This window comes from Ambystoma mexicanum, chromosome 7q, assembly GCF_040938575.1.
Source record: "Ambystoma mexicanum isolate Mex_15411 chromosome 7q, UKY_AmexF1_1, whole genome shotgun sequence".
NCBI lineage: Eukaryota > Metazoa > Chordata > Amphibia > Caudata > Ambystomatidae > Ambystoma > Ambystoma mexicanum.
In genome coordinates, this window is record NC_090941.1 from 472525637 (window position 1) to 472549712 (window position 24076).

Consider the following 24076-nt stretch of genomic DNA (forward strand, 5'->3'; position numbering starts at 1 on the left):
ATTTGTTTTTACTAGAGAATATTTTTGATGCTTGCATTCCTGAGCTGAGACAGCACCTTGCTGACTCTAAGGAACTTGATCCCAAAGAACTAGCTCAAGCTGCTGACTTGTGGGTAGCCAACCGGTGCCACAGAAGGGTTATGGGGCAACTCAGAAAAAGGATGAGGGAAAAAAGCACAAGAAAGATAGTAAAGACACCACCTAAAGAGGGCCACAAAAACCATAAGGGTACATTTCATGGGAAACATTAAAGGGCTAATGACACCTTTGGGGCAAAGCCAGAGAGAGGTCACTAAAAAACCCTCATTCCAGAAAAGCTTTGGTAAATGTGTGATTTGTGAGTCTGGTGAATATTATTAGGACAGTGTACTTGTAAATGGCCAGCAGACTCCTGCCATCAGAGACACTGGGGCCAGCATTACAGTGGTTGACCTGAGGTTGTAGCTAAGGCATCCAAAGGTCCCACTAGATTTGCTGGAGCCCCTATACAAATGGTTCCTATTTTGCCAACCCTCATCGAGTGCAATAACACGACTGTAAGAATTCCTGTCAGTGTACAATCTGAAGTACCTGGGAAAGTTCTGTTGGGTAATGGCTTGAAAACTCTTGGAGTAGTCTCCAGTACTCCCAGCTAAAAGCGACAGGAGATTGGCCAGAGAGGCAACCTTAAGAGACTCTCCGTTTGAGGTCGGGAGGAATCCAGTAACTCAAACCAGCAGGCAGGCCAGCCTTCCACTTCAAGGAGAAATCCAGGAAAGAAAAAGGGTCTTAAACCTAAACCTGCTCTGAAAACAAGGACTTCCCAGAGAGGACAGTCCCAGGTAACACCAGTGACCCCATCCCCACCTGAGGCTGAGTGGGTGGACAAACCAACTCCTGAAAACCCAGCTACTGGTGAAACAGATCTGGAGGAGATTCTTCCCTGCTTGGAAGATCTGGATCCTAAAGACCATCCTGAGCTGCAGACTTTGCTTGCAGAAGGTGGACCCTCTGGGGCAGATTCCAGCAGAGGACCGAGAGAATGTTCCTCTCAGACAACAGACCGCTTCCCGGCTGTAAAGGCAAGAGCCAGTGAAGCATAGACTCTACTGGGAGGATGCACTCCTCTAAAGTGAGCCTACAGAATCTACCCCAGGGGACTTCAGGTGACTGCTACTACTCCAGGAGGTGAGGTCTAAGCTACTATAACTAGTACATGAGCTACCTCTGGCTGATCACTTGAGCTCCAAGAAGACCATTGAGAGGCTTTCTCTGTACTTTTACTGGCCCACGATGGGTGCAGATGTTGACAAACATTGTAGAAGATGCCACACGTGGCAAAAATAGATCCAAGAATGTGGCAGCTTTTGTGCCCCTCCCAGTGGTGGGCGTTCCTTTTGAGAAGATATGGATTGACATTGTTGGTCCCATACACCCTCCTACTTCCTCAGGCAATCGATTTTATATTGGTTGTAGAGCATGCTACCAGGTACCTTGAGGCTATATCTATGAGGAATGTTACTTCTCAAGCATTGGCTAAGTCCCTCCTTGGTATTTTTTACCAGGGATGGGTTTCCTAAGGAAGTTATCTCTGACGGGGGATCTAATTTAATGTTCCACTACATGCAGACCATGTGGAAGAATGGTGTAATGACTTAAACGTTCTGAACTGCCTACCACCCCCAACAAATGGGTTGGTAGAAAGGTTTAACAGAACAATGAAGAGCATGATGGGTGCCTTTAGAAGAGCCCCTGAGAAGAAAGTGGGACCTTCTACTACTGCCATGCCTTCTTTTTGCTTACAGTGGTGCCTCAAGCTGGAGTGGCTTTCAGCCCCTTTGAGCTCCTCTATGGTCATCCAGTCAGTGGTCCCCTGGCCCTCATTAAAGAGGGTTTTGAGATCCCTGAAGCCAGTCTGTGTCACTGACTATGTGCTAGCCCTCAGGAGGAGGATGGTACTTTTGATGACGGAAGCAATAGAAAACCTGAAAGCTGGTCAGGCTCTGGCCAACCATTGGCATGACCAGAAGGCCAACATGGTGGTGTTCACACCAGACCAGTTAGTATTGGTTATGGTTCCTGCAGGGCAGAGGGCCGTAGAGGAGTAATGGATAGGACCCTTCAAGGATGTAGACCAACCTGGAGAGGTGAATTATTTACTGGACTAGGGCAACCACAAGGAGGCCCCTAGGGTCTTTCACTTTTTTAAAAAATATTTCTTTATTGTATGATTTGTAACTCACCGGCAATGGCCACACATTTTATGCATTCTTTAGAATGACGGACATCATAACGTCTTCGCAACACAGCACACAAGTATCTTACACAATTTAAGCCAACATAGGAGAAACAAGAGACTTCAGTACATACATATATTTACCGAACATCATTGTAACGCTCACCTGATATGCACGGGGACGCCACTCAGCCGGTCCGGACTTCCGACCACTTCGAACCCTTCCCTGGACTTGCTCAACCAGGCACTGGGCCTGAAACCCAGTATTGTCAGAGGTCAATTCCCTATTGGTCTTGCTTGTCTGGCCCCCCTTTTTTTCCCTGGGTCCCAACCTTCCCCCCGGACCTCTCCTCACCTTGTTTTTTTGATGTGGGGCACTCTCCGTCCTGCCTTCGATGCAGGGGTGCGTTGGGTGATGCGGGCTGGAGGGTGCATAGTTGCTTCACTGGCACGGGCCCTGCGGAAGGGGCTTGCTGCGGCTTCAGCCTGACCGGTAATTGGAATGAGTCTTACAAAAGTTCAGATGGCTCTAGTCCCTTTAATACTGTCTTTCTTTCCTTAGGTGATGAAGGTCTTGAGGATGGTAATGCGCTGCTGGAGTAAGTAGGAATGCGGAGCGTGATGCTTATTAGCTTCCTTAGCACTAACCAATGTTCGTCTTTTCCGTGTCCTTTTAGGTGCCGCAGTAACCCAGCATGGAAGCGAGCTGAGGAGATGAGCTGCGGTGAGAAAGCGCAATGTGCGGCGCCTCTTAAATGTTTTGCGCTAACCTGATGTGTCTTTTCCCCTTTTTCAGATCGGCGGGATGGTCCGGAGCAGAAGTTGTCCGATCAACGGGAGTTCAGGTAAGGATTAAACGCTATTTGCAAATTCGAGAGAGCTAAGTATTGCAGAATGCTTACTAACGTCTTTTCTTCTATTCTTCTCCCCTTTGGTAGGGTGTGGCGTGCCGAGATGGGGATGACTCTGCCGTAGGAATCCACAAGACTGGGAAGAGCTGGACAGAAGTTGGATGCTCTTCGAGGTGAGTATTGGCAGCGAAGTTCTTATTCTTGCAGGTGCGCTGGTGCTGAAGAAAGAAGTGGACCTCTTCAGGAGATCTGGGCACGGTGAGTGTCGCGCTGCAGGTGCAGAGAAACGCAAAGCATGTTTCTCAGGCCGGGTGTGGTTTAAATAGTCTTTAGGTATCCCAGTTATCCCTGGGCTGAGCCACACTCGAAAGACTAGACTGCTCATCCAGTTCAAGGAACTGAATTACATGAGGGCATCCATTGCCCCATAATACATTACAAATCCAATACTAAGTGGATCTCAGGACTGTGTGTGAGCTTGGTGCCAAGTCTGAGTCCAAGTAGGTGTCTGGGGAGATGGAGAGGCCCTTAGGGGCCGACTAGGTGGCGGGGACCTGGCTCCAGCCTGATATGCCAGGGTGCTGGGGGCAGGAATCGTGACAATCATGAACCCAGACGGATTCCCGACGGGGGTAGGAACGTCCCATGATTGTCTCCCATTCCTGAGGAGGGTCTCACCCACTCGACAGTTTTATTCCCTGCTCCACAACAAATTGGTCCATCATGTGCAGGCATCCCACGTCAGTAGGTATGTCGTGAAGGGGTGCCAGATATTTATACGCCGATTTTGTACAACGCACATGCATGCTTCATATCAGTGTCACTAAACCATATTAGCTCTCTCAGCCAACCATGCACCCTCGGTGGGGGGGGGGGGGGGGGATGAGGGGGGTGAGGGGGTGCACTTAACCATTTCATCAGGATACAACGTCTTGCTTTGATCATACAGGTGGACAATAACTTAATCCCTGGAGCCACCCAAACATGCAGCACAACAGCTCTCTCGGTACTGGCCGAGCCACCATCTCAGACATAACCTTTACCACCTCCCTCCCAGAAGGGGCCCAGTTCCACACATAGCCACAACATATGCAGCATATTGGTCCGCTCCATTTTACATCTTGGGCAGGTGGCGGGCTTTGTGGGGTCGTATTGGTGCGTGCGTGCGTGCTGGGGAGACATATACACTATGCAGCGTTTTTAGCTGCATTAACTGCAGCCTGGTGTTAAAGGCCCCTTGATGCGTGGTGTCGAACATCACAGCCCATTGTTCATCCGACGGGGTCAACCCTGAGTCCTCCTCCCACCTCCCCCTACACTTAAGTGCCTCTCTGGGCGTATCCTTCTGACGCAATTTATAAAGTGTGGATACTGTACCTCTACACACAGGGGAGTTCCTAATGAGGTGCGGCACTGGGGGAGTGCGTGGCATTTGAGGAAATTCCTGGGACCGTTATGTAAAAATGAAGGCCGCCCTCATCCTGAAATACTGCAGGGTGCGTTGAGGCCCCCCCCCTTCCCATTTTTTTTTTTTGAACAAGTAATAAGAGACGAATTGCTCATCAGGGTACTTGTCGTCGATACATGCAATAATGCCTACCCCCCCTTCCAGGTCTTGTGCAATAGCCTTATCACAGGTTGGTACGAGGGTTTCTATGCCCCATAACGAGATGCCTGGGTCAAAGGGGCAGTCCACTCCCAACGTCTTCATAGCTCTCTTCCAGGCATGTATTGTACAGGCTACCGGGAAAATCGACACCTGTCATTGGACCCACCAGAGATCAGTAACCCTTGAAGGGAGAACGGTTATATAGAGTATCGCTCAATCCTAAAATGAGGGTTCGGCCGAGCGCCCGTCATCCAGTATTTTGTAAAGGTAAGTTGCTCCGCCGTGAAGTACAGTTCCACGTCAGGCGCTCCAACCCACCCCCTGCTCCTACGGCTGGGCAAGTGTCTCCCACACTATACGTGGGCTCTTGGCATACCACGTCCGCTTGCTCAGTAGTGAGCGCACCTCCTGGAAGAATCCCACCCCAGGCCATACCAGAACATTTTGAAAGATGTACAAGAGTTTAGGGACAACTATCATTTTAGCTATACCTATTCTCCCCAAAAGGGAGAGGGACAGGCCACACCACCTCTCCTCACTGGACCTCAACGCTTGCAAATATTTGGTACGGTTGTCCTCTAGCAATGATTTTGCGTCCCTACTAGCCCGCACTCCCAGGTACGTGACCGCCAGCTGTTCCCAACCGTAGCCCTGTGTGTTAGGGGGCCAGACAGTGTTCTCGTTTAGAGGGAATAGTGAGGATTTAGCATTGTTGAGTCATAGCCCTGACACTGTTCCAAATTGTTCTATCTCCCTGACCAGTGGGGCCAGGTTATTTGTGGGGTCTTTAATATATACAACGTGTCATCTGCATATAAAGAGATAAGTTCCCCCACCCCTCCTTGCCCCCCATCGCCAGGCCTCTGTCCATGATACTCGCGGCCTGCCTGAGGAAGTATTTCTACTGCCATAGCGAATAGCAAGGGCGACAGAAGGCAGCCCTGTCTGGTGCCCCTGCCTAGTTTAAAAATTTGAGAGCGAGTGCTGTCCACATTTATCTGGGCATATGAGCCTGAGTAGATGAGAATGTACTGCTGCAAGGAAAGGATCCGGGACCCCGAATTGAGTTAAGACTTCAAACGGATAACACCACTCCACTGAATCAAATGCATTCTCCATATCTAGCAGGGCCGCTACTGCCTGGGTGCTGGGGTCTATCTGGGCCAGGATTGCAAATAAGTGACGAAGGTTCAGGGAGGTTGATCTTTCCAGTATAAATCCAGATTGATCCATATACACAACCATAGAGACATAGGGCAGTAGTCGGTCCGCCAATACTTTCGCAAAGATTTTAGTGTTGAGGTTCAGTAGGGATATAGGGCGGTATGACGAGCACTCGAGGGGATCCTTACCGGGTTTGTGGATCAAGGTAGGTAATCACCGCCTGGCACATCGAGGACGGGAGATGCCCCACTGTCAATTCCTCATCCCACACCGCTAGCATGTGTCTCTCTATCTCAGGGCCCCATTCCTTGTAGAACTCGACTGTTAGGCCATCTGTTCCGGGCGCTTAGGAGGATGGCAGCTCCCATATCGCATTCAGGATTTAATCGACCGTTATTGGGGTTGCTAGAGCCATCGCAGCTTCTGCCCCAATTTTCAGAGAGATGCTGCTCTAATGTATTCCCTCACCACCTCACTTTGCAGCGCCCCCCGGGAGATGTATAGCACTCATAGTATTGTCGAAATACTTCGGCTATCGCACTCGGCTGTACAACTACCTCTCCGTCTGGTGCTTTGATAGCAGCAATCTCCCTACAATCCCTTTCATGTCGTACAATAGCCGCCAAGTGCCTGCCAGGCCTTCCCTCCCCCGCATATCTACGTGCCATTGCTGGCCGAGCAAAGTATTTGACTCCTCTCTCAGCAAGGGCGCTAAAGCAGTCCAGATCGTCCCTCAGTTTAGCAAGAGGACCCAGGGAATCCCCTCACAGCTCCCTCTCATGACCACCTTAAATGCCTCCCACAGTGTACCTTTCTTATGGACGGAGCCCATGTTTTCGGTGAAATAGTTTTTGATTAAGCTAAGCATCTCACCCTTAAACACCACATCACCCAGTGCCTCTGATTTAAACCTCCATTGGGGGCAGTTAGGGACCTGGTCTAACTGTATTGATGACAACACGGGGGGAATGGTCAGAAAGCGTTCTGGGAAGCATCACGCATTCCTCCGTCTGGTGTATTAAGTATGGGCATGCTAGGATATAATCCAGCTGGAACGCGGTTTTATGAGCCGTGGAGTGATGTGAATATTCCACCCAATCTGGTTTTACGAGCCTCCACACGTCTCCCAGTTCCAGCACCCCCATGGCTCCCAGAACCACATCTGCGGCTCTAGCTCTCCTTTTCCCTTCCCCATTCGTCCTGTCCCTGCTTGGGTCTAAGACAACATTGGGATCCCCGGCCCATACATTGTTGGTATCTGCATATTTCTGACTTAGTCGTGACAAGCTGCGGTACAGCTCGGGTCGTCAATGTTTGTGCCGTATACGTTAACAAATGTAATTGGTATGTTCCCCCAGCATCCAGAAAGAATAACGTACCTACCCATTGGATCGATGTGCTTGCTTTTAGGTCGAAACTCCAGGGATTTATGCACTAGTGTCATCACTCCCGCTGAGTAAGAGGTGTAGTATTTGCAGCACCCCCAGTTTTTGGCGACTCCATTTCCTTTGCCCCGAAGATGAGTCTCCTGCAGCATGACCACCTTGGCTCCATGCTGTTCGCAGTATTGCATCACCTTGCAGGTTTTGTGTGGGTTGTTGAGTCCCCGCACATTCCAGCTAATGACCTTATGTGCCCTATCTGCTGTGTAGACTATGTTCCCAAGCAACGGCATCCCGCCCTTGCGTCCTGCCCGGTGACCATCCATCGGACTCAATGAGATACAAATATTTTTGATATAACTGAACACCAAATCCCCAACATGTTCCCCTCCTCCTCCCCCTCTGAATCATCTCACAACACATCCCCTGCACATTTTCCGCCTCTCCCCCACTGCCCACCCACAACCTGCAGTGACTGGATCCCCCCACCCCTATTGCCCTCAACATATGTAACTCAATGGGCAGTCGCCCGGAGACGCTGGACACCGCTTCCATGGTGACCTTGCCCGCTCCCCACCGCAGGGAGGACTTTAAAAACATTAACTATGCATACTTAAGCAGCTGGTTCTATTGGTTACATCATTAGCCATCAATTGCTGCCACCCATCGAGGATGACCTGCTGAGGTTACTTTAACTGCTATGGGCCACCCCATATCGAGTTTCAGGTGACTGTTGTAGCTGTTTGCCAGCTGGCCCCTGTCCAATTTATGCATCCAGAGCCTTCTGGTTCACTTCGGCAAAGCCTCAAGGAAGTTGTGTACTGCTCCTGGGTCTGTGAAAAAGTGAGTTTGGCCATTGTGCTGTACTCTGTTTGCAGGGGTATTGCATTGAATATCTTATTTCTCGATCTCTAAGGGCTCTCTTCACTGCTAGGAAGGAAAGTTGGGCTTTGTGGACCGCTGGGGTGAAGTCTGGGTAGAAGGATACTCTTGTGTTTTCGTAGGTAAGGTCCCCTAGCGTTCTCGTTCTGCGAAGTATGGCGTCTCGGTAGTTTAAGACACGAGCGATGATCGGGCGTGGGCTTTGACCCAGTCGCGGGGAAAACCTGTGATATCCGATGAGCCCTCTCCACCAGAAAATTGGATGAGAGAGATGGAGCCTGTAGCACTTGTCTGATAAAAGTTCTCCATGAAGACCTCCATGTTTTGCTGTGCAGAGGTCTCCGGAACCCCCACCGCTCTGTTATTCCTCTGCGATCTCGCTTTGAGGTCCTCATTTTTGTCTTTGATGGATTGCACCTCCCTCCGTTGCTCTCTAATTGCCTGCGACGTGTCATTGCGGGTGTCCTCCAGTGCACTGACCCTAGCTTCAACTTTGGTTGTCCTTCTGCTCTCCTTATCGATCCTTTCCTGCATCCTGTCAATATTATATGCCATTCCGTCCAGTTTAGTATTTATGGCAGTGAAGCCAGACCTCATTTCGGCCAGTACTTGGCTCGGTTCCGATGGGGGGGGTCTGACATGTCCTCACCTGCCTCACCAGCCATCCGAGGCTCCATGATTTGGCCCTAGGTGTTCTGCAATCTTGTCACTGCTCTTAAGCCCTTCCTTCTGGGTAAATTGCAGGCGAGACTGTCACTTGTTCCCTTTCGCCATGTAGCTTAGAACTAGGCCTGAGGAAGCCCCGCCCTCTCTCAGGGATTTGGTTCCAAAAGTTGGTTGTTGGGGCTGTTGCTCACTGTAGTACTGTTCACAGCTAGAGCTCCGATGCTGGTCTGAGCTCCTGTGTGGACTTTGCTTTGCACTCTTATAGCTATGGCATCTTCATATCTTCATGTATCTCCGGGCTGGCTTCATTGCCTGCCCCTGTGTAAATTGTCTGTGCCTGTTCACTTGGGGTATCTCAATACCTTTTCCCTACCAACTCCTCTGCTCGCCAGTCGGTTTCATATTGCACAGCCTCTCGTTCTCCATTGTTTCGCAGAGATCTCCTCCTTAATGTCCTCTGTGAACATCCGCCCTTCGCACAACAGAGACAGCCCACGCCAGTCAAGAGTCGGACGAGCCCTTTCCAATAGTGTTTCCAATAGTGTTGTGGTGCCTGTTTTGTAGAGGTGCCGGGGCTTCCCTCTCACAAGTCCAAGGAGAGGGAGGTTCTGAGGTATGCCTCCCTTCGATTTACTGTGCCGTGGCAGTGTTGGCTTGTGTATCATACGTCATATTTCTGGGGACCTGACTAGCGTCCATATACATGCCACTGCATGTCTGATGGCTCCAGGCGAATGGAGGACTAGAGCAGCGCGGGGCCACCTCCGCAGCCAGGATCCCCGCTGCCACTTACTTATTTTCTTGCTGCTCCTGTTTGGATGTCTCTGCCTCCGGGGGAAGAGTGCAGACTATTGCCAGGGCGCCCCTGGAACGGGCCGATCCCTGCCAGCAGGACTCAGAGTGCGCCCTCTCTGCTGGGAACTCAGGGGGTGCCAGCGCACTCCGCACACCAAGGGTCTAGTGCGGCCAGGCCGCTGTGCTCAGATCCCTGGGTTTGGGCTCCTGGCCGGCAATTACGGATCACTCCCCTCACCTGCCACAGAGCCGGCTGTTCCTCCTCGGTGTCTCAGGTCCACACCCTTGCTAGTCTTCCAGACCAGGTGCACCGCGGGAGCTGATCAGCTCTCCCACAGCTCCAGCTGCAGCCACCGACGTCACCACTTCGCCACAGGTGTTGCAACACTGTCCGGGGATGGGACACCACCCCCCTGCTCAGCGGTTGGGTGTCTGTTGCCGGTGCCGCGTCTGGGCCGCGCACAGGCTCTAGGGGCATGCCGGCCATGAACCGCGCTCCCGGACCGCTCTGCTTCACTTCAGTGTCACCAGCTTTTACCTTCCGGGGAGATCCCCGAAGCACATGCCTCCTATCCGGGCCCAAGACTCCTCGTCTCCGCCAACACCTTCTGGGATGCGCAGTGGGACCCGTGGGGCTCTCGCTGCAGGCAACACGCCCGGGGCGCAGGGACGTCATTTCATGAAAATGCCAGGGGTGGTGGAAGTGACATCACATGACCCTTGACCCGCCCAATGACATCACAGGAAGTGATGTAATTTGACCCGACCTGATATCGCAGGAAGCGATGGAACACGACCTTTCACCCGTTGACAAAACAGGAAGTGGCATCACATAGCATTGTACACTACGAAAAATATGGTTACGATATCACTATAATGTGTTGTACATTTCATACAAAAATGGATCGCCATATGTATCGTTAAGATCAGTGTGTATAGCCCCATATTACCCAATTACTGTGAATGCAAGCAGACGTCAATGACCAAATGATAATGATGTGTTATTATATAGCACTAACGCTTAAGCGCTTTATATTGAAAAAATATACACCCAATATCACCCAACATGTGTTGGTACTATCGATCTAAGAAGGATGAAAGGCTGAGTTGAGGCGTTTAGGAACAGACTAAATCAGTGACTCACCCCTGAAGTGTACCTGAAATAAACCTTTAATGAGTCTAGCAATTATTGTATAGAATTCCAGAAAGACACATTATTTGGTATTCCTATTCTTTCTTATCTAGGGTCAGTGCTGAAAGTGTTAGACTTGTAGCACTCCTGTTCTTATATTTCTTCTTTTTTTAAGGGGCCTGAACAAGAAAGGCAGCCACTCCAGAAGTAAAGAGCCACATGGTGCTGGCCACAGCCCAGGAGCTTGCATTTTTTGAGGTCGCAAAGGAGACCTCGGAGGTCGCATTTGCAACCTCTGGTGACCCCCTAAATGACGTCTCTGCCGGGGCACCGGTGCGGTTCAGGCCGCCTGCTGGTTTTCTCAGGCCAACGGCTCCAAATTGCCACCCAAGTTTCAGTGATCACTGGGCTCCTTTCACACCCTCAGCCCGCTAGTTTAATGTCAGATGGACCCCGATGGGTGACTGGATTGCCTCCCTGCTGGCGGATTCTGTGTGGAGCTCAGAGCAGTGCTGCCATCTTGGTCACAGGCTCTCGAGCGTCCCCCCCCTAGGATCTTTCACACTTAACGGCTGAAGGCCTTTGTCTCTAGTGCAGAGCTGGGAGCTTTCCTTCTAGCCTCTGATCAAGAGGAGGAGGAGACTGAGCCTCTCTCTGATCTCCTCAGGGGTCACCCTTCAGATGACAGTTGAGGAGTAAAACTGTCTTCAGATATGACTCTGCAGCAACAGGAGTAGTGCAAAGCTCTGTTAAGTCAGATTGCCTCCCTGTTGTCTCTGGCACCAAGCTTGACCCCTTGGGGCCAGCATGAGATTCTCACTGGTGACAGTCTGCCTGTTAAAAGCACGGGCTACAGAATGTCTGATCATGTCCTAACTCGTATAAAGGAGGAGGTTAACAAGATGCTTGACCTCAGGATTATAAAGCCATCTACAAGTCCATGGTCTAGTGCCAAAGGCAGGAACCAAAGAGTTGAGATTCTATGTGACTATAGAGCTCTAAATGCAGTCACAAAGACGGATGCCCATCCTTTACCAAAGACAGATGGGCTGGTGGAGAAACGTGGATCTGCCAAGTGCCTCTACACATTTGATTTGACCGCAGGCTACTGGCAAATAGCACTGACAGAACGTGCCATAGAGAAACTGCATTTTCCACCACAGGAGGCTTATACCAGTTTAGGATTATGCCTTTTGCACTAAAGAATGTGGTGGTCGGTCATAATTTAGAAAAAGAAAATCGAAAGACAAAAATGTTGAAAAAATAATATCTAAAAAAATGGGTAAAACATAAAAAAAAATTAAAGGGGGGTGGGGGGAACACCCCCATTTCGAATAAAAAACGTAATAAAAAAATTCTACTTTTTTGTATTAGAAAAAATGACTATAAACCAAAGAATGCACCTGCTACATTCCAAAGGATGGTGAACCAGGTTCTGAATGGGTTACAGGATTTCTGCATGAGATACTTGGAGGACCAAGCAGTGTTCAGCCCCACTTGGGAAGACCATCTTCATCACCTTGGGTATGTATTGCAGGCTCTTGAACAGGCCCATCTGACCATAGAGGCAAGTCAATTTCAAATTTGTCAGGGCAAAGTGGTCTACCTTGGACATGAGGTAGGAGGCAGTGAGATTAGGGCCTTGCCTAGCAAAGTACAAGCTGTACTTTGGACTGGGCCACCCCACTACTCAAACCCAGGTGAGAGCCTTTCTAGGTCTCACTGGGTACTACAGAAATTTCATTGAGAACTATGGCACCGTAATATGAACAAGTTCTCTCATGGGCGGCTTCATTGTAACCCTCAAGTAAGCCTGCTTTAGCTCTGTTAGAGCGCCTCTATGCCTGTGGGCTGCTAGTGCGCTCTACAGATATAAATAAATAAATAGCTTCGCTCCTGAATGTCATCTCCCCTCCAAAATGTCCAAAGAAAGCCAGATGGAATGAGGAGTGTGCCAAGGCATTTGCAGGGCTGAACAAGCCATCTGCAAAGCTCCAGTCTTAAGAGCTCCTGATAACAACCAATCCTTTATAGTACAAACGGATGCTTCTAACACAGGGATGGGTATGGGTACAGTCCTAACTAAACTGGATGAGCAAGTCGGAGAACACCCTATTTGCTTCATCAGTAGGACACTGAAAGACCGTGAAACAAGGAAGGTGGGCAACTATAGAGCATGAGTGTTTTGCCATTGTCTGGTATTTGAAGAGGTTTAGGCCATACTTGTATGGTTCTACTTTCTTTATTCAAACAGACCACCAGCCCATGAGATGGTTAATGCTAATGAAGGGGGAACATCCTAAATTACTTAGATGGTCTATCAGCCTCCAAGGGTTTGACTTTTTACCATTGGGTATAGGTCGGGATGCAATCACCAAAATGCTGATGGTCTCTCCAGAAACTGGAACAAGAGATTCAGCCAGGAGTGGATTAAATCCTTCTTTTGGGGGTTGGGGTGGTGAGAGGGGTGAGTGTTAGGGAGAATTTCCATTTCTGTGACAATTCCCTTTAACCTTAGAGACCCCCAGCTATTTTGCTGGATTCAGGTCTTTTTAAATTTTACTCCTGAGTAAGTAGGACCCTTTTCCTCACTCACTCGTGTTCTCCTGGCTATGATTTTCTATGTTACTGTTTTGTGGAGTCTGGTAAACTCCATAGGCATCTGCTTTTATCTCCTGCACCGTCTCAGCTTCCACCAGCCGAGCCTACTTAAGAACCTGCCATACAGTCAACTACTAAGGGTTAAAAAGATAGTGAGTGACCCTGAAGACTATAGAATGCAATAGATGGAGATGAAAGGAACATTTCTGGCCCGTGGATATAAGCAAGATGAATTGGATCTAGCATCCGACAAGGTTGATGCTTTGTCACGAGAGACTCTATTGTCAGGACAGAATCCCAAAAATAAGAGAGCTTAAGTCACCGGTATGTGTGTCCAAGTTTTCCACGCAAAGTAACAAAATCAAGAGAACCATCATGAAGCACTGGGAGATATTTAAGAATGACATCCGAGTACAAGATCTATTCAGGGAGAAACCTATCTTTGCTTACCAACGCAGTAGGAACCTCAAAGACGAACTGGTGCAAACGAAACCCACAACTAAAGAACTTATGACACAGCGAACTGGAACCTATCCTTGTCTTCATTGTGTCAACTGCAACTTCATTATCAAAGGGAACATCATTAACCATCCGAGAACAGGGCAGAAAATTATGCTTAAAACCTTTGGCACTTGTGACAGTAGTAATGTCATCTATGGTATTAAATGCCCATGTGGGAAATTCTATGTTGGACAGTCAACACGAACAGCCAAGTTGAGGTGGGGTGAACACTGGTCCTGTATTCCTAATGCGAACACTAACTCTGCTGTGGCACGTCACTGGATGGCCAATGGACACAACATGTCACAGATAAGATTTGTGATTTTGGAAGTGCTAACTAAGAATAGTCCTCATGAGGATGTATGCCAACGTTTGAATCGCAGAGAACATATTGGATTGATAAACTTGGCAGTTTGGTACCAAATGGACTAAATGAGGAGATTAACTTTCACTGTTTCCTCTAACAATCTTCTGTTTTTCTAAATGCATGTCGCAATCTTTTGTTTTGATCAGCACCTAGGTGCAGATGGCACCACTACACACATGACCTGAATGTTGATGGTCACTCGGAATGGATATAACTTCTCACATACATATGTAAATGATTTGGATATAGTGACCCACATGCTGCGCTTCCTGGAGTCCCATCCAGGACCCAAGGTGCCGTCTTCCAAGATGACACCACTAGCGGCAGTAAGGGACACACATATATTGCATAATATAGCCACGTGTTTTGGTTTCAAGGGTTTGTTTATTGTGTAATTATATTTAGGCACACATGAATAACTGTGCAACATCATTTCTTGACCTGTGTTCAATGAACAGCTCTTTCCCTCTTTATTTGCCCTCTTGATATCCCCCTTCATTTTGATATTCCCATTGATTAGCCGGTTTGGTAATTTTTGGGTATTTTAGTATTTTTTCCATGTCCATGAGTTTCGCATTTTTTTCCTTTTTTTCCATTTTTCCATTTTTTCATTTTTTGGTGATGACTTTTTCCAGAATATATCCAGGATATCCCATAATTATTTGCTTTCAAGATTTTCATGCCGATGGGCGTGCTTGCAGACACGGATCGTGGCTCGCGCTCTTCAGCGAGGAGCCGCGATCACGTGTCACATAAAATCAGGTTGCTCGGCAACACGCCGATGCAACAAGGACAGTTTGCTTTCGGCAGACATGGAGAGAACAGCTCCGCACCGTATCCTTCAAGCGGTAAGGCAACTTCCACGCTTGTCACTACTCGATGCATCAGTATATGCTCTGAAAGGTTCCTTATGCATACTTTCTTGTTTGCAGCCACTGCTCACCGAGCGTGGTGCTGCTGTCTGCTTTTTGAAGCTTAGAAAACGCCACCATTCACCTAATTAAGGTAATGGACCATTTTCCCTCCTAAATCAGTTACATGACACCATTACTTATCGGGGTACTGATCTGTTTTCCGCATCTTCTTTATTTTCCATTGTTTCCTGCCTTCTGATTCTGCATACGATACTTCTGGGTATGTGCAATCTTTCACATTTTTAACCATTTGGGTCATGTCATTTTATTTAACCATGTGAATGATGACTGTTCATGTTTACACACACATGTCCTTTTTTGAATATGGGATTGATTATGTATGGACCCTATCCATGATATGGTTGGCACAATTTTATGCATATGTTATGTTCTGTTTAAATGGATTAACTTGCCCTGATGAAGGAATTGTTTTATCCGAAATGCATTGGCACATTATAAGTCTATAGATAGTGACTTGTGGCAAATCCTTCCTCACTAAGAACAATATTAGTGATTATTCGTGATTTCTTTCCTAAAAAAACTTTGGTTTGAGGGATAAAACCGACCTTGAAAACTACAACGACTTTGAATTTTTTCATGAATCAGCTGTAATGGTCACACTAACTGCATTAAGTAACATTTCAACTAACATAAAACCCAGATTGGGATTTCAGAGAGCGGCTGTATCATTGGGTATTTCACCTAATCTTTTGCTTCTACTGTTTGTGGGCTTGGGTGTCTCCAAACCTTTTTCAGCCGGCTCCTGCACACTGGACCATATTAATAAAAAAGTAGTCATCACATTAGAGACCTTTAAGGATACCAAACAGACTCATACTCCCGTGGTGCCCACTCATTTTGCTTCCTGAATGCTGGGGGGTTACCTAGTAATTCTTTAACCCATTCCTCATGTAACATTTTGTTACACTGACTCACATGAATGGCTTGTGGCAGTGGTTTCTTTTTTACTACCTAGTGACATGTATCTGCAGGCTGATACCTCAGCTGCAGTGCTGCACACAAGGGTGGCCATTTTCCAAAAATGGCCGCCAGTCTTCTTTTTTTGCCATTTCATGTTAGTTTCTTATAGGCTTTTACTCTGTTGTTTGCATCAGGTTTTAGTCCTTTGTGTAAATTGCATTTGGCAGGCTTCAGCCCTGAAGCCCGCCCAGGGTCCAGTGTGTCTGGAAAGGCAGGAAGTGAGGAAGGTTCCTGAAACTTCCCTGTCCGTTTTCTCTAGGTGTGCCTGAGTGAAACCAGTTCCAATTGGCCAGCTGGCTGTCCTTGCAGGACAGCCACCCTGCTGTGTGATTGACAGTGTAGGGCTGTGAATGAATGGGAACTTGCATAAAAAGCGAGGTTTTTGGGACTGGAGTCGACCACTGGAGGACAGAACCTGAAGCAGAGGCCGAGAGAAGACACCAGCAGCACCTTCCTGGACCGCGAAGTGCCTGGTGAAACCCTGCAGCTGTGCTGCCTCAACTTTCAAATTGACAGGGAAGACCTGCAAAGGACGACTTCCTCCCTTAGGCTGGTGGGACCAACTAGCCTCAGGACAAACTCTATTTTGGCACAACCCCTGACTTGCTGTGACTTTCTAAGGTTGCAGAAGCCCAATACCTGTGGTAGCTCAGGCACTTGAGTGCATTGTCTTCCGAAGTCTGAATCCAGCCAGATCTTCGTATTCATCCAGAGGACCCTGCGGAAGCAAGTAATCTGCATCCAGAGTTCCCTCACCAGAGTCCCCTCACCAGAGTCCAGGACCGAGGGATCAAGGAAATTCTAATCGGAGCTTTTCCTTCTTCGTTGGCGCTGAGAAAAAGGCACCAAAACCACAAAGAGCCACTGAATCAACAGAAATCCATTGCTGTCGAGTCCATCTCTCGAGTGCTGCCGCAGGAGCCCGCCAGACATTCTCCCCTTCATCACCACGACCAAGAATCAGGAACAAGGGTCTTCTGCATTGCATTGTGAAGGCAACCAGCTGGAACACTTTCTTCATTTTCAAGGAACGGTGCAGCATAGGGTATTTTATCCTTTTGCCTTTTGGGAGTGCGTTTTAACCCAACACCAAATTGACCTTAACTTACCTGCATTGGCCTTACAGCTTGTGCTTTCTAAAGGTGAGTCCTCTCTTGTTGCTTTGATTTCTCTTTTGAACACTGACTATTTAAGACACATTTTCTAAGAAGAAGAGCATCAAACCTTTGACTTTGTCCATTGACTTTGGCTGTCCTGGCTCCCTAAAGGCCTCCTTCGGAACCTATTGGCTTTGGCAGTTATTGTTCCCTTAAATGTTGAGCACTTTAATGCTGGGATAATTGCCTGCCTATTCACTGCCTATCTTTATCGCCCTGAAGAGGACCTCCATTAGTCGAAACACGTGTACGCTGCTGTTGGCATTTCGTTGAAAAAATACATATATCATACATATATCATTTGTAGAGACCAAACTGCTCATGAACAGCCATAACATTGGATGCACAGAACAAGAGTTCATTGAGTATAAATCGGAGCGCTGGCAACAGGCGATTGAACTCTTTTGTTAGCTGTAAAGAAGCCTTATATGCCAGTGATAGGTCTCTCGGGGCCTATTCTTACTTGCAACATGAATACATGAATATTAGGAAGAGGTGATTCACCCTCGTTATGGTAAGGCTGCTCTGTATGTATATTTAAGGCAAGTTGTTTCTCTAACAAACCCTTTCTTGAAAGGGTTTTAGGGCAACTGTTCAGATTCTTGCAATATTATAGAAGGGATGTATTCATTAATTGATCAGTTTTTGAGCTATCCATCTGAGCCACATTCCACTCCCGTTTTGTACTACATGATGACCCTAAAAGGGTTTAGGGAAATTGCCTTGCTTACATACAAATAGACACAAAATCAGGAGGCCGTCCCACTGAGCAATGCAAGGTTGAAATGGGAGACTGATATTCAGCGTAACTTCTCAAATGCTCATTGGGATTAAAACTACTCAAGTCGCAAAATGTGTTGATTGTAAATTGATAAATCCTTATTTTTTTATTTTTTTAATCTGTTATGATTTTTTACAAAAACGAACATAAAGTAGTTTTCCAGTTTTTTCAGTTTAACTCTGTGTGTCTAATCTCCTTTCTTGAGGCTCTGTGGAGCCCATCCGCATAGCAGGTTATTTGTTGTGATAAAGAAAATGATCAGGTACACGACGTACTGGGTCTGTTAAGTCTTGGAAGCTTTCTTGTAAACTGCGTAACATGTTGTAAGATGCCAACAGCCACGGGGTCTTGTCCCCCGCTATTAACCTTGCCCAGCAAAGTGCTTCGTCCTGCAGCACAAAGTCCGAGAAGATATGGCACAGGTATGGCGATCTTTGCTTCAAAGTTCCTGGACAAGAAAGCATCAAGTGGCGGATGGTCTCCACTATTTTTCATTTTTCTGAAAAGCAAAAACGCATTTCTCGGCATAGTGGTTCTACCTGCCAAAGGTGTGGTGGCATTAATGCTGATTTCTTACATATGTTCTGGACCTGTGCAGTGGTCTCGGAATTTTGGCTTCCAGTGATCCAGAAATTGACTCCTGTAAGAGCGATGAAGCTGCCATTGGATTCGCATGGTTGTTTATTGGGCCCAAGGGGGATTGCAGACCTTGCTAAGAATTTGGATTGTTTCCTTGTCACTTCTTCTGGCTAACCGATGTATACTAGTGACATTGAACAGTATTTGGTGCTGGTTCCTGAACCTGCTGTGGTTTAATGCATTTGAAAGTATATGTAGATTGCTCTCCCAGTTTCTGCTTTTAGATCCATCAGCATATTTCTGCAGAGCCATCAAGTAATACTGGTGACTTGCATCTCAAGGCTCTTCTGCTTCAGACTCGTGTACTGACTACACTAAAGGTTGTGCTTATATGATCTGCTACCCATCCTCTTTCTCATTATTGCTGAATTTTACAGGCCAATTTATCTTGAAACTATTGGAGCCTCGTTGTTTCAGAACTGTCTTTTCCTTTTGTATCTATTGTACTTTTCAATGCCTTGATGCTCTGATAAAGAATCAAGAAATAAATTGGCATGCTATTAAAGGAGGGGGTGCATTGCACTGAAATCAATTAAAATGTGTAAACTATGTATTGAGGAAAGCTGTGTGTAATTTTTCTTTTCCAAAAATGTATACATCAATGGTTTCATATACTGTATATTTTTCTTCTGGTTTTAATGTTTAAATACATTTACAGTGATGTGGATACATAATCAATCCTTGGTTCATGAAAAGTATGAACTAAATGTGTAAAACGATTCCAATGTATGAATGCATTTTTGTTGTTGCATGATCCTTCTTGGTCCATTGTAATGCAGGAGTCCTTTATTTTCAAATGCAGTGTTAATTGCCTGTGGTTAGAGCCTCCATTTCTAATTAGTCAGCTAATAATTCGTTATTTTTAATCTTTTCACCATTTCATGACAAGCATGCACGGTTTCAAATTTTGATTTATCTGTTTTAATTAGACAGAAGAAACATCTGTATGGACAGAAGCTGTTACCGAAGATGGTCATACATACTACTATAACGCTCAAACAGGAGGTAAGCATAGTTTGACTACTTTTATTGATTTCTCAGCCAATCTCTTTTCTAGAGGGTACACACATTTTAGGAGTTAACATTCTAATGCAGTGTACAGATCTATGCAAGGGCTTTCCCATTTTCAGTCTTCAGGGGTAAACTGCTGACTTTTTCTTGAATGACAGATGTAAATTGCCTGTTTTATAACTTAAAGGCAGTTCCATCTAAATAACCACACCAGTATCCTGTTGGGAGCACATTTGATAGCTCCTTGCTTATGGGCTTGTCTTAATTGTTCTTTTTTGTTCATGAACATTGGGGTGTTCTAAAGTAATAAGATGCTGTGAAAACAATCTTAATAATGTAAGCAAAAAGTGTTTATTTCTACTGATGCTCTTAAAATGTCTATTACAGACTAAAATCACTTCTATGTTCTGTGTCAGACATAGGAGACGGAAAAGAGGACATGTTTGAATAAGTTGGTTTATTAAAGAAAACCTCTAAACCCTACTTCTATGATGATATCCCTACGCTACAAAACAACTAATTGCCTCTCATCAGGAGGTCTCGTAAATAACACTGTCCTCTGTCAAAATGTATGCTAACCTACTATTTGTTCTACCACTATAGAAAGAAACAAAGAAAGAGAAAAAGAAAGAGCTGTATCTTAGAATAGGATTATTCCCCCTTGGGTAAGCTAGTGGTGGCTGGTTTTCTGACCCCCATCCCCCCACCCCCCCTCCCAAAAGACTTTCTCAAGGTCTCTAGCAGCCCTCTGCTTCGTAGAATAATTCCAAAATAAAATGGCTGTTCTTTTTCCTTTAGGTCAAAACCAATGTCCTCATCAAGTAGTTGGAACAGTATCTAATTTATCCCATCTCCTGGGATGCCTCGTCCTGACCTGGATAAATCGGTATTCTCGACAACAAAGTTCACTTTTTGTCCCTCCTGGGTTGCTCATCTTTTTGTTCACCTTTTTAGTGTCCTGTGGGCTACGGGCTTGCTCAGCCCTGTTTGGTTTATCCCTTCTCTCACTCCTTCATGTGTTTGGTGATTGGGTGTATTTCCAGCCCTATGTGTGCTATTGTTTTATTTTTTTAAAAATGTTTTACACCTTGCTTTGGAGTCCTGCTTCTTGTGCCCCGTCTCAGTGTTTGATTTCTCACACCCTGTCTGGGGATCTGCTGTCTCTTAGCCTGCCTTAGGGTTCCCTCTCTCACACCCAACCTTGGGGTTCCCTCTCTCACACCCAACCTTGGGCTGTTTCGCTATCTGGTTTCTCACTCCTTCTCGGATTCTTTTGAGTCCTGTCCCCTCTTGTGTTATTGCTAGCCATTGCCTCCCTACTTCCGCTTCCAGGGTTGCAGTGTGTTGCTTGCTCTCTGCGACCGTGCTCGTCAGTCTCTTTGGCTGACATGAAAGGGTGACTTCAGCTCTCATCCGCTTTGCTGGTTTGCTTGCGTCAGTTCCTCCAGCCTATACACCACAGTACTTCGGCGTCTGCGAAAACAGATGGCGGCCGACCACTTATGGGGCGATCGCGTCTCCTTTTCGTTCGGCAGGCGTCAGTTCCTCTGGCTCACAGCCTTTGTCAAGGCAGCAGAGGTCCACACGCTATCTTGCGCTTCCTCTCTCCATGTCTACTGCGTGCTACTGCTTACCGGCACCGCCTTGAAGGATGACGTTCCTTCCTCTTCCCTGAGACGAGATGGGACAACCAATTTGTCCTGCGCTTAATACAAGATTGACAAAAATAAAGGGCCAGAAACCAAACACGCCAGTTTTAAAGAGCACTGTACATGATGACCCCGTTCAATTCCCATATAACCAACAAGCATTGAGGACCTGGAAGTGAAGGGGAAGGTGGGATGGCATCCTGACTTGGGAATTCCTTGTCCCTAGGCAGCGGGGAGGGAGACGCGCCCAGTGGGATCCCGCTTGCCCTGACCCAGAGCGACGGTATTGCATAGCAGGCTCACCACCCTAGTCCTAAGGCGGGTGTCTCCCACTGGGAGAGAAGGGACAAATTCTCTGGAATCGTCACAGTTCTTGGCAGTAAAATAAACAATTCTAGGTAATGTAAATGCCATTAGAACCCTGGGACAGTGAATACCCCTTTCTGATTGGTCCATTTGTGGGCTATAAGAAACGGTATAGCTCGCAGTTTCATTATAGCCTGCACATTTGCGCTTTTCTTTCTTCAGCTCGGAAAGTTGTGCATTAACAGTGATTCGTCTCCCTCTAGTGGCCAAAGTCAAAATTACATTTTCCTACAAATACCGTCCTTTTTCGTTTAATAGTTTTAGTAGAAAAAATGGCTTACTTTGAATAAGCATGACTTATATTTTTGTCCCACATAGAATATTTAAGTCCCCAAAAAATGATAATTTTACAAATTCTATTTTTTTTATTAACTTTTTTCTCTTTGGCCATGGGTTCGAATAGTTTTTTGTAATATTATTTTTCATGTTTTTTTTTAAAACTTCAATATTCCATAGGGAATATTGAAGGCCCGCAAAAAACAATGTAATAAAAAAATTATATTTTTTAATGAACTTTCACTTTGGCCATGTGTTCTAATAGCTTTATAGACCTTGCCCTCCTGCTGTACCGTCGTTATAGGCCCTCATACCTCGTTAAAGGCCTTCGCTGCGCTCTCTGGCCTTTAACTCGGTCTTCAGGGCCCATAATGCCCGGTACGGCCCTCGGGCAAGCTCTATAAAGCTATAGTATTTCACTGAAAGGGAGATGGAATGTGTAACTGTATAACCAAAAGGTAAGTTTCTCACCAAAAGTAAACAAATGAGGTCACTGTGGCAGAGAAGTCAGGCTTAACTCAAGGCGGAATGATGGCTAGAAGTGTTTCCACGCAGTTAACCAAAGAAAACACCCACACTGCATACTGAAAAAATACACACTTTACAAAATTATACAAAGAATCTCTATCAGTTAAAATACTTATCACTTAGGAAAGACAAAGTGCATGCATATGCTGTGCTCCAGATAGGAGTTTGAGGTGGGAGTATTTTACTCCCTATTTGGAGATTTGAAGAGGAAATCCAAATTTAAGAGAGTAAAAAGGAGTATTCACCTTTGCAAGAGAGTAAAAGGTGTTCAACACCCATCCAATGTGTGCATAAAGTTAAACGTTTGGAAAATACTACAGACAGTATAGTTGTATTTCATGTAGACAGTAGTGCTATTGTACTCTAGCACTAGTGAGCCCTCGCCTAGCATATGCTATAACCTGCACACTGTACTGTTATGGTTCCTGATCCCGGTCTTTAGTTATACTGAGTACCTTCATCTTCTTAACAAAATTGTATTAAGCAGTACGGATGACATCATACACGCTAATATGGAATGTCTTAAGCCCAATTAACCTGGCAGGGTGTTAAACCACCCCTTCCCTTATGTGAGCGTGCTGTGCTAACTTTCACACTTTATATCTATACTTATCATGCCAATCTGTTTGCATCATCTATTTATACTGTTTCTTTAGTTAATATGCCATGCACTCTGATCCAATAATGCCATTTGCCAAAACGGCATGATTGAAGCTAGATTAACTTAATCTATTACCTTCAACATAGTGTAATGTAAAATTTGTATAGGCAACCTCCTTCGACGTGTGTGATGCAGATCTGTCACATCCATAATCCCATTGAGCATATGGCTATGATAGGTCTGCTATTCTCTACTATGTTTCCATTCTGCATTGTAAATGATTGTCTACCTTGCTCAGGGAGCTCCTTTATTACACATGGAAATGACCTGTCCAGAATTGGCTGCTACCTGCACCATTCTGTCCCTTGTCCCACCACATTTCTACCCTCCACCCCACCGTTATCGCTCAGTCGGGATTACAGCAATACCCTAGGCGATACTAGAAGCACTAAGACACTACAGCCCACTTCTACTACATCCATGACGATCTCAGAACATGTGCCAAATAATATGGGTGACCCAGCCTCCTTTCCTATTCAGGGTAATACTAGACTATACCATTTAAGATCACGTAACAAAGTGTTGTTGCAGAATTATATTTCTGCTGCAGCAAGGCTAGAACAGCTGAAGCCCATCCCTCCCCCTAAGAACAAACAGCACAAGACACATCTGGCAGTCAGCGCCAAAGAATCTGTGAGTTCCTCGGGCTCGCAGTTACTGAATACCTCCACTGCGCCTCCAGTAGAGCCATCACTCAACCTTAAAGGCTCCCTTATCAATGCTCGCTCACTAGGAACCCATGCCATTGAGATCCATGACCTCATCATTTAACACAATTTGGACTTCCTAATAGTTACAGAAACTTGGCTGCACCAAGCATCTGGACCTTTACTAGCGCTTGCCATCCCTCCTCATTACAGCAGCATTAGGACTGATAGATCCAGTGCACAAGGAGCTGGCGTGGCTATAATACCTAAAACGAAAGTGGAAATTAGATCCTGCCCCCTT

General features: G+C 46.4%; 1 protein-coding gene across 1 annotated transcript in view; it reads left to right on the forward strand.

Annotated features, from left to right (window-relative positions):
* WBP4 (WW domain binding protein 4) overlaps nt 1-24076 on the forward strand; it is an 807881-nt gene that overhangs the window by 350991 nt on the left and 432814 nt on the right. Inside the window, exon 7 of the mRNA XM_069640150.1 lies at nt 19567-19642. Within this exon, the coding sequence (XP_069496251.1) occupies nt 19567-19642 (76 nt within the window). The remainder of the gene's footprint in view (nt 1-19566; nt 19643-24076) is intronic.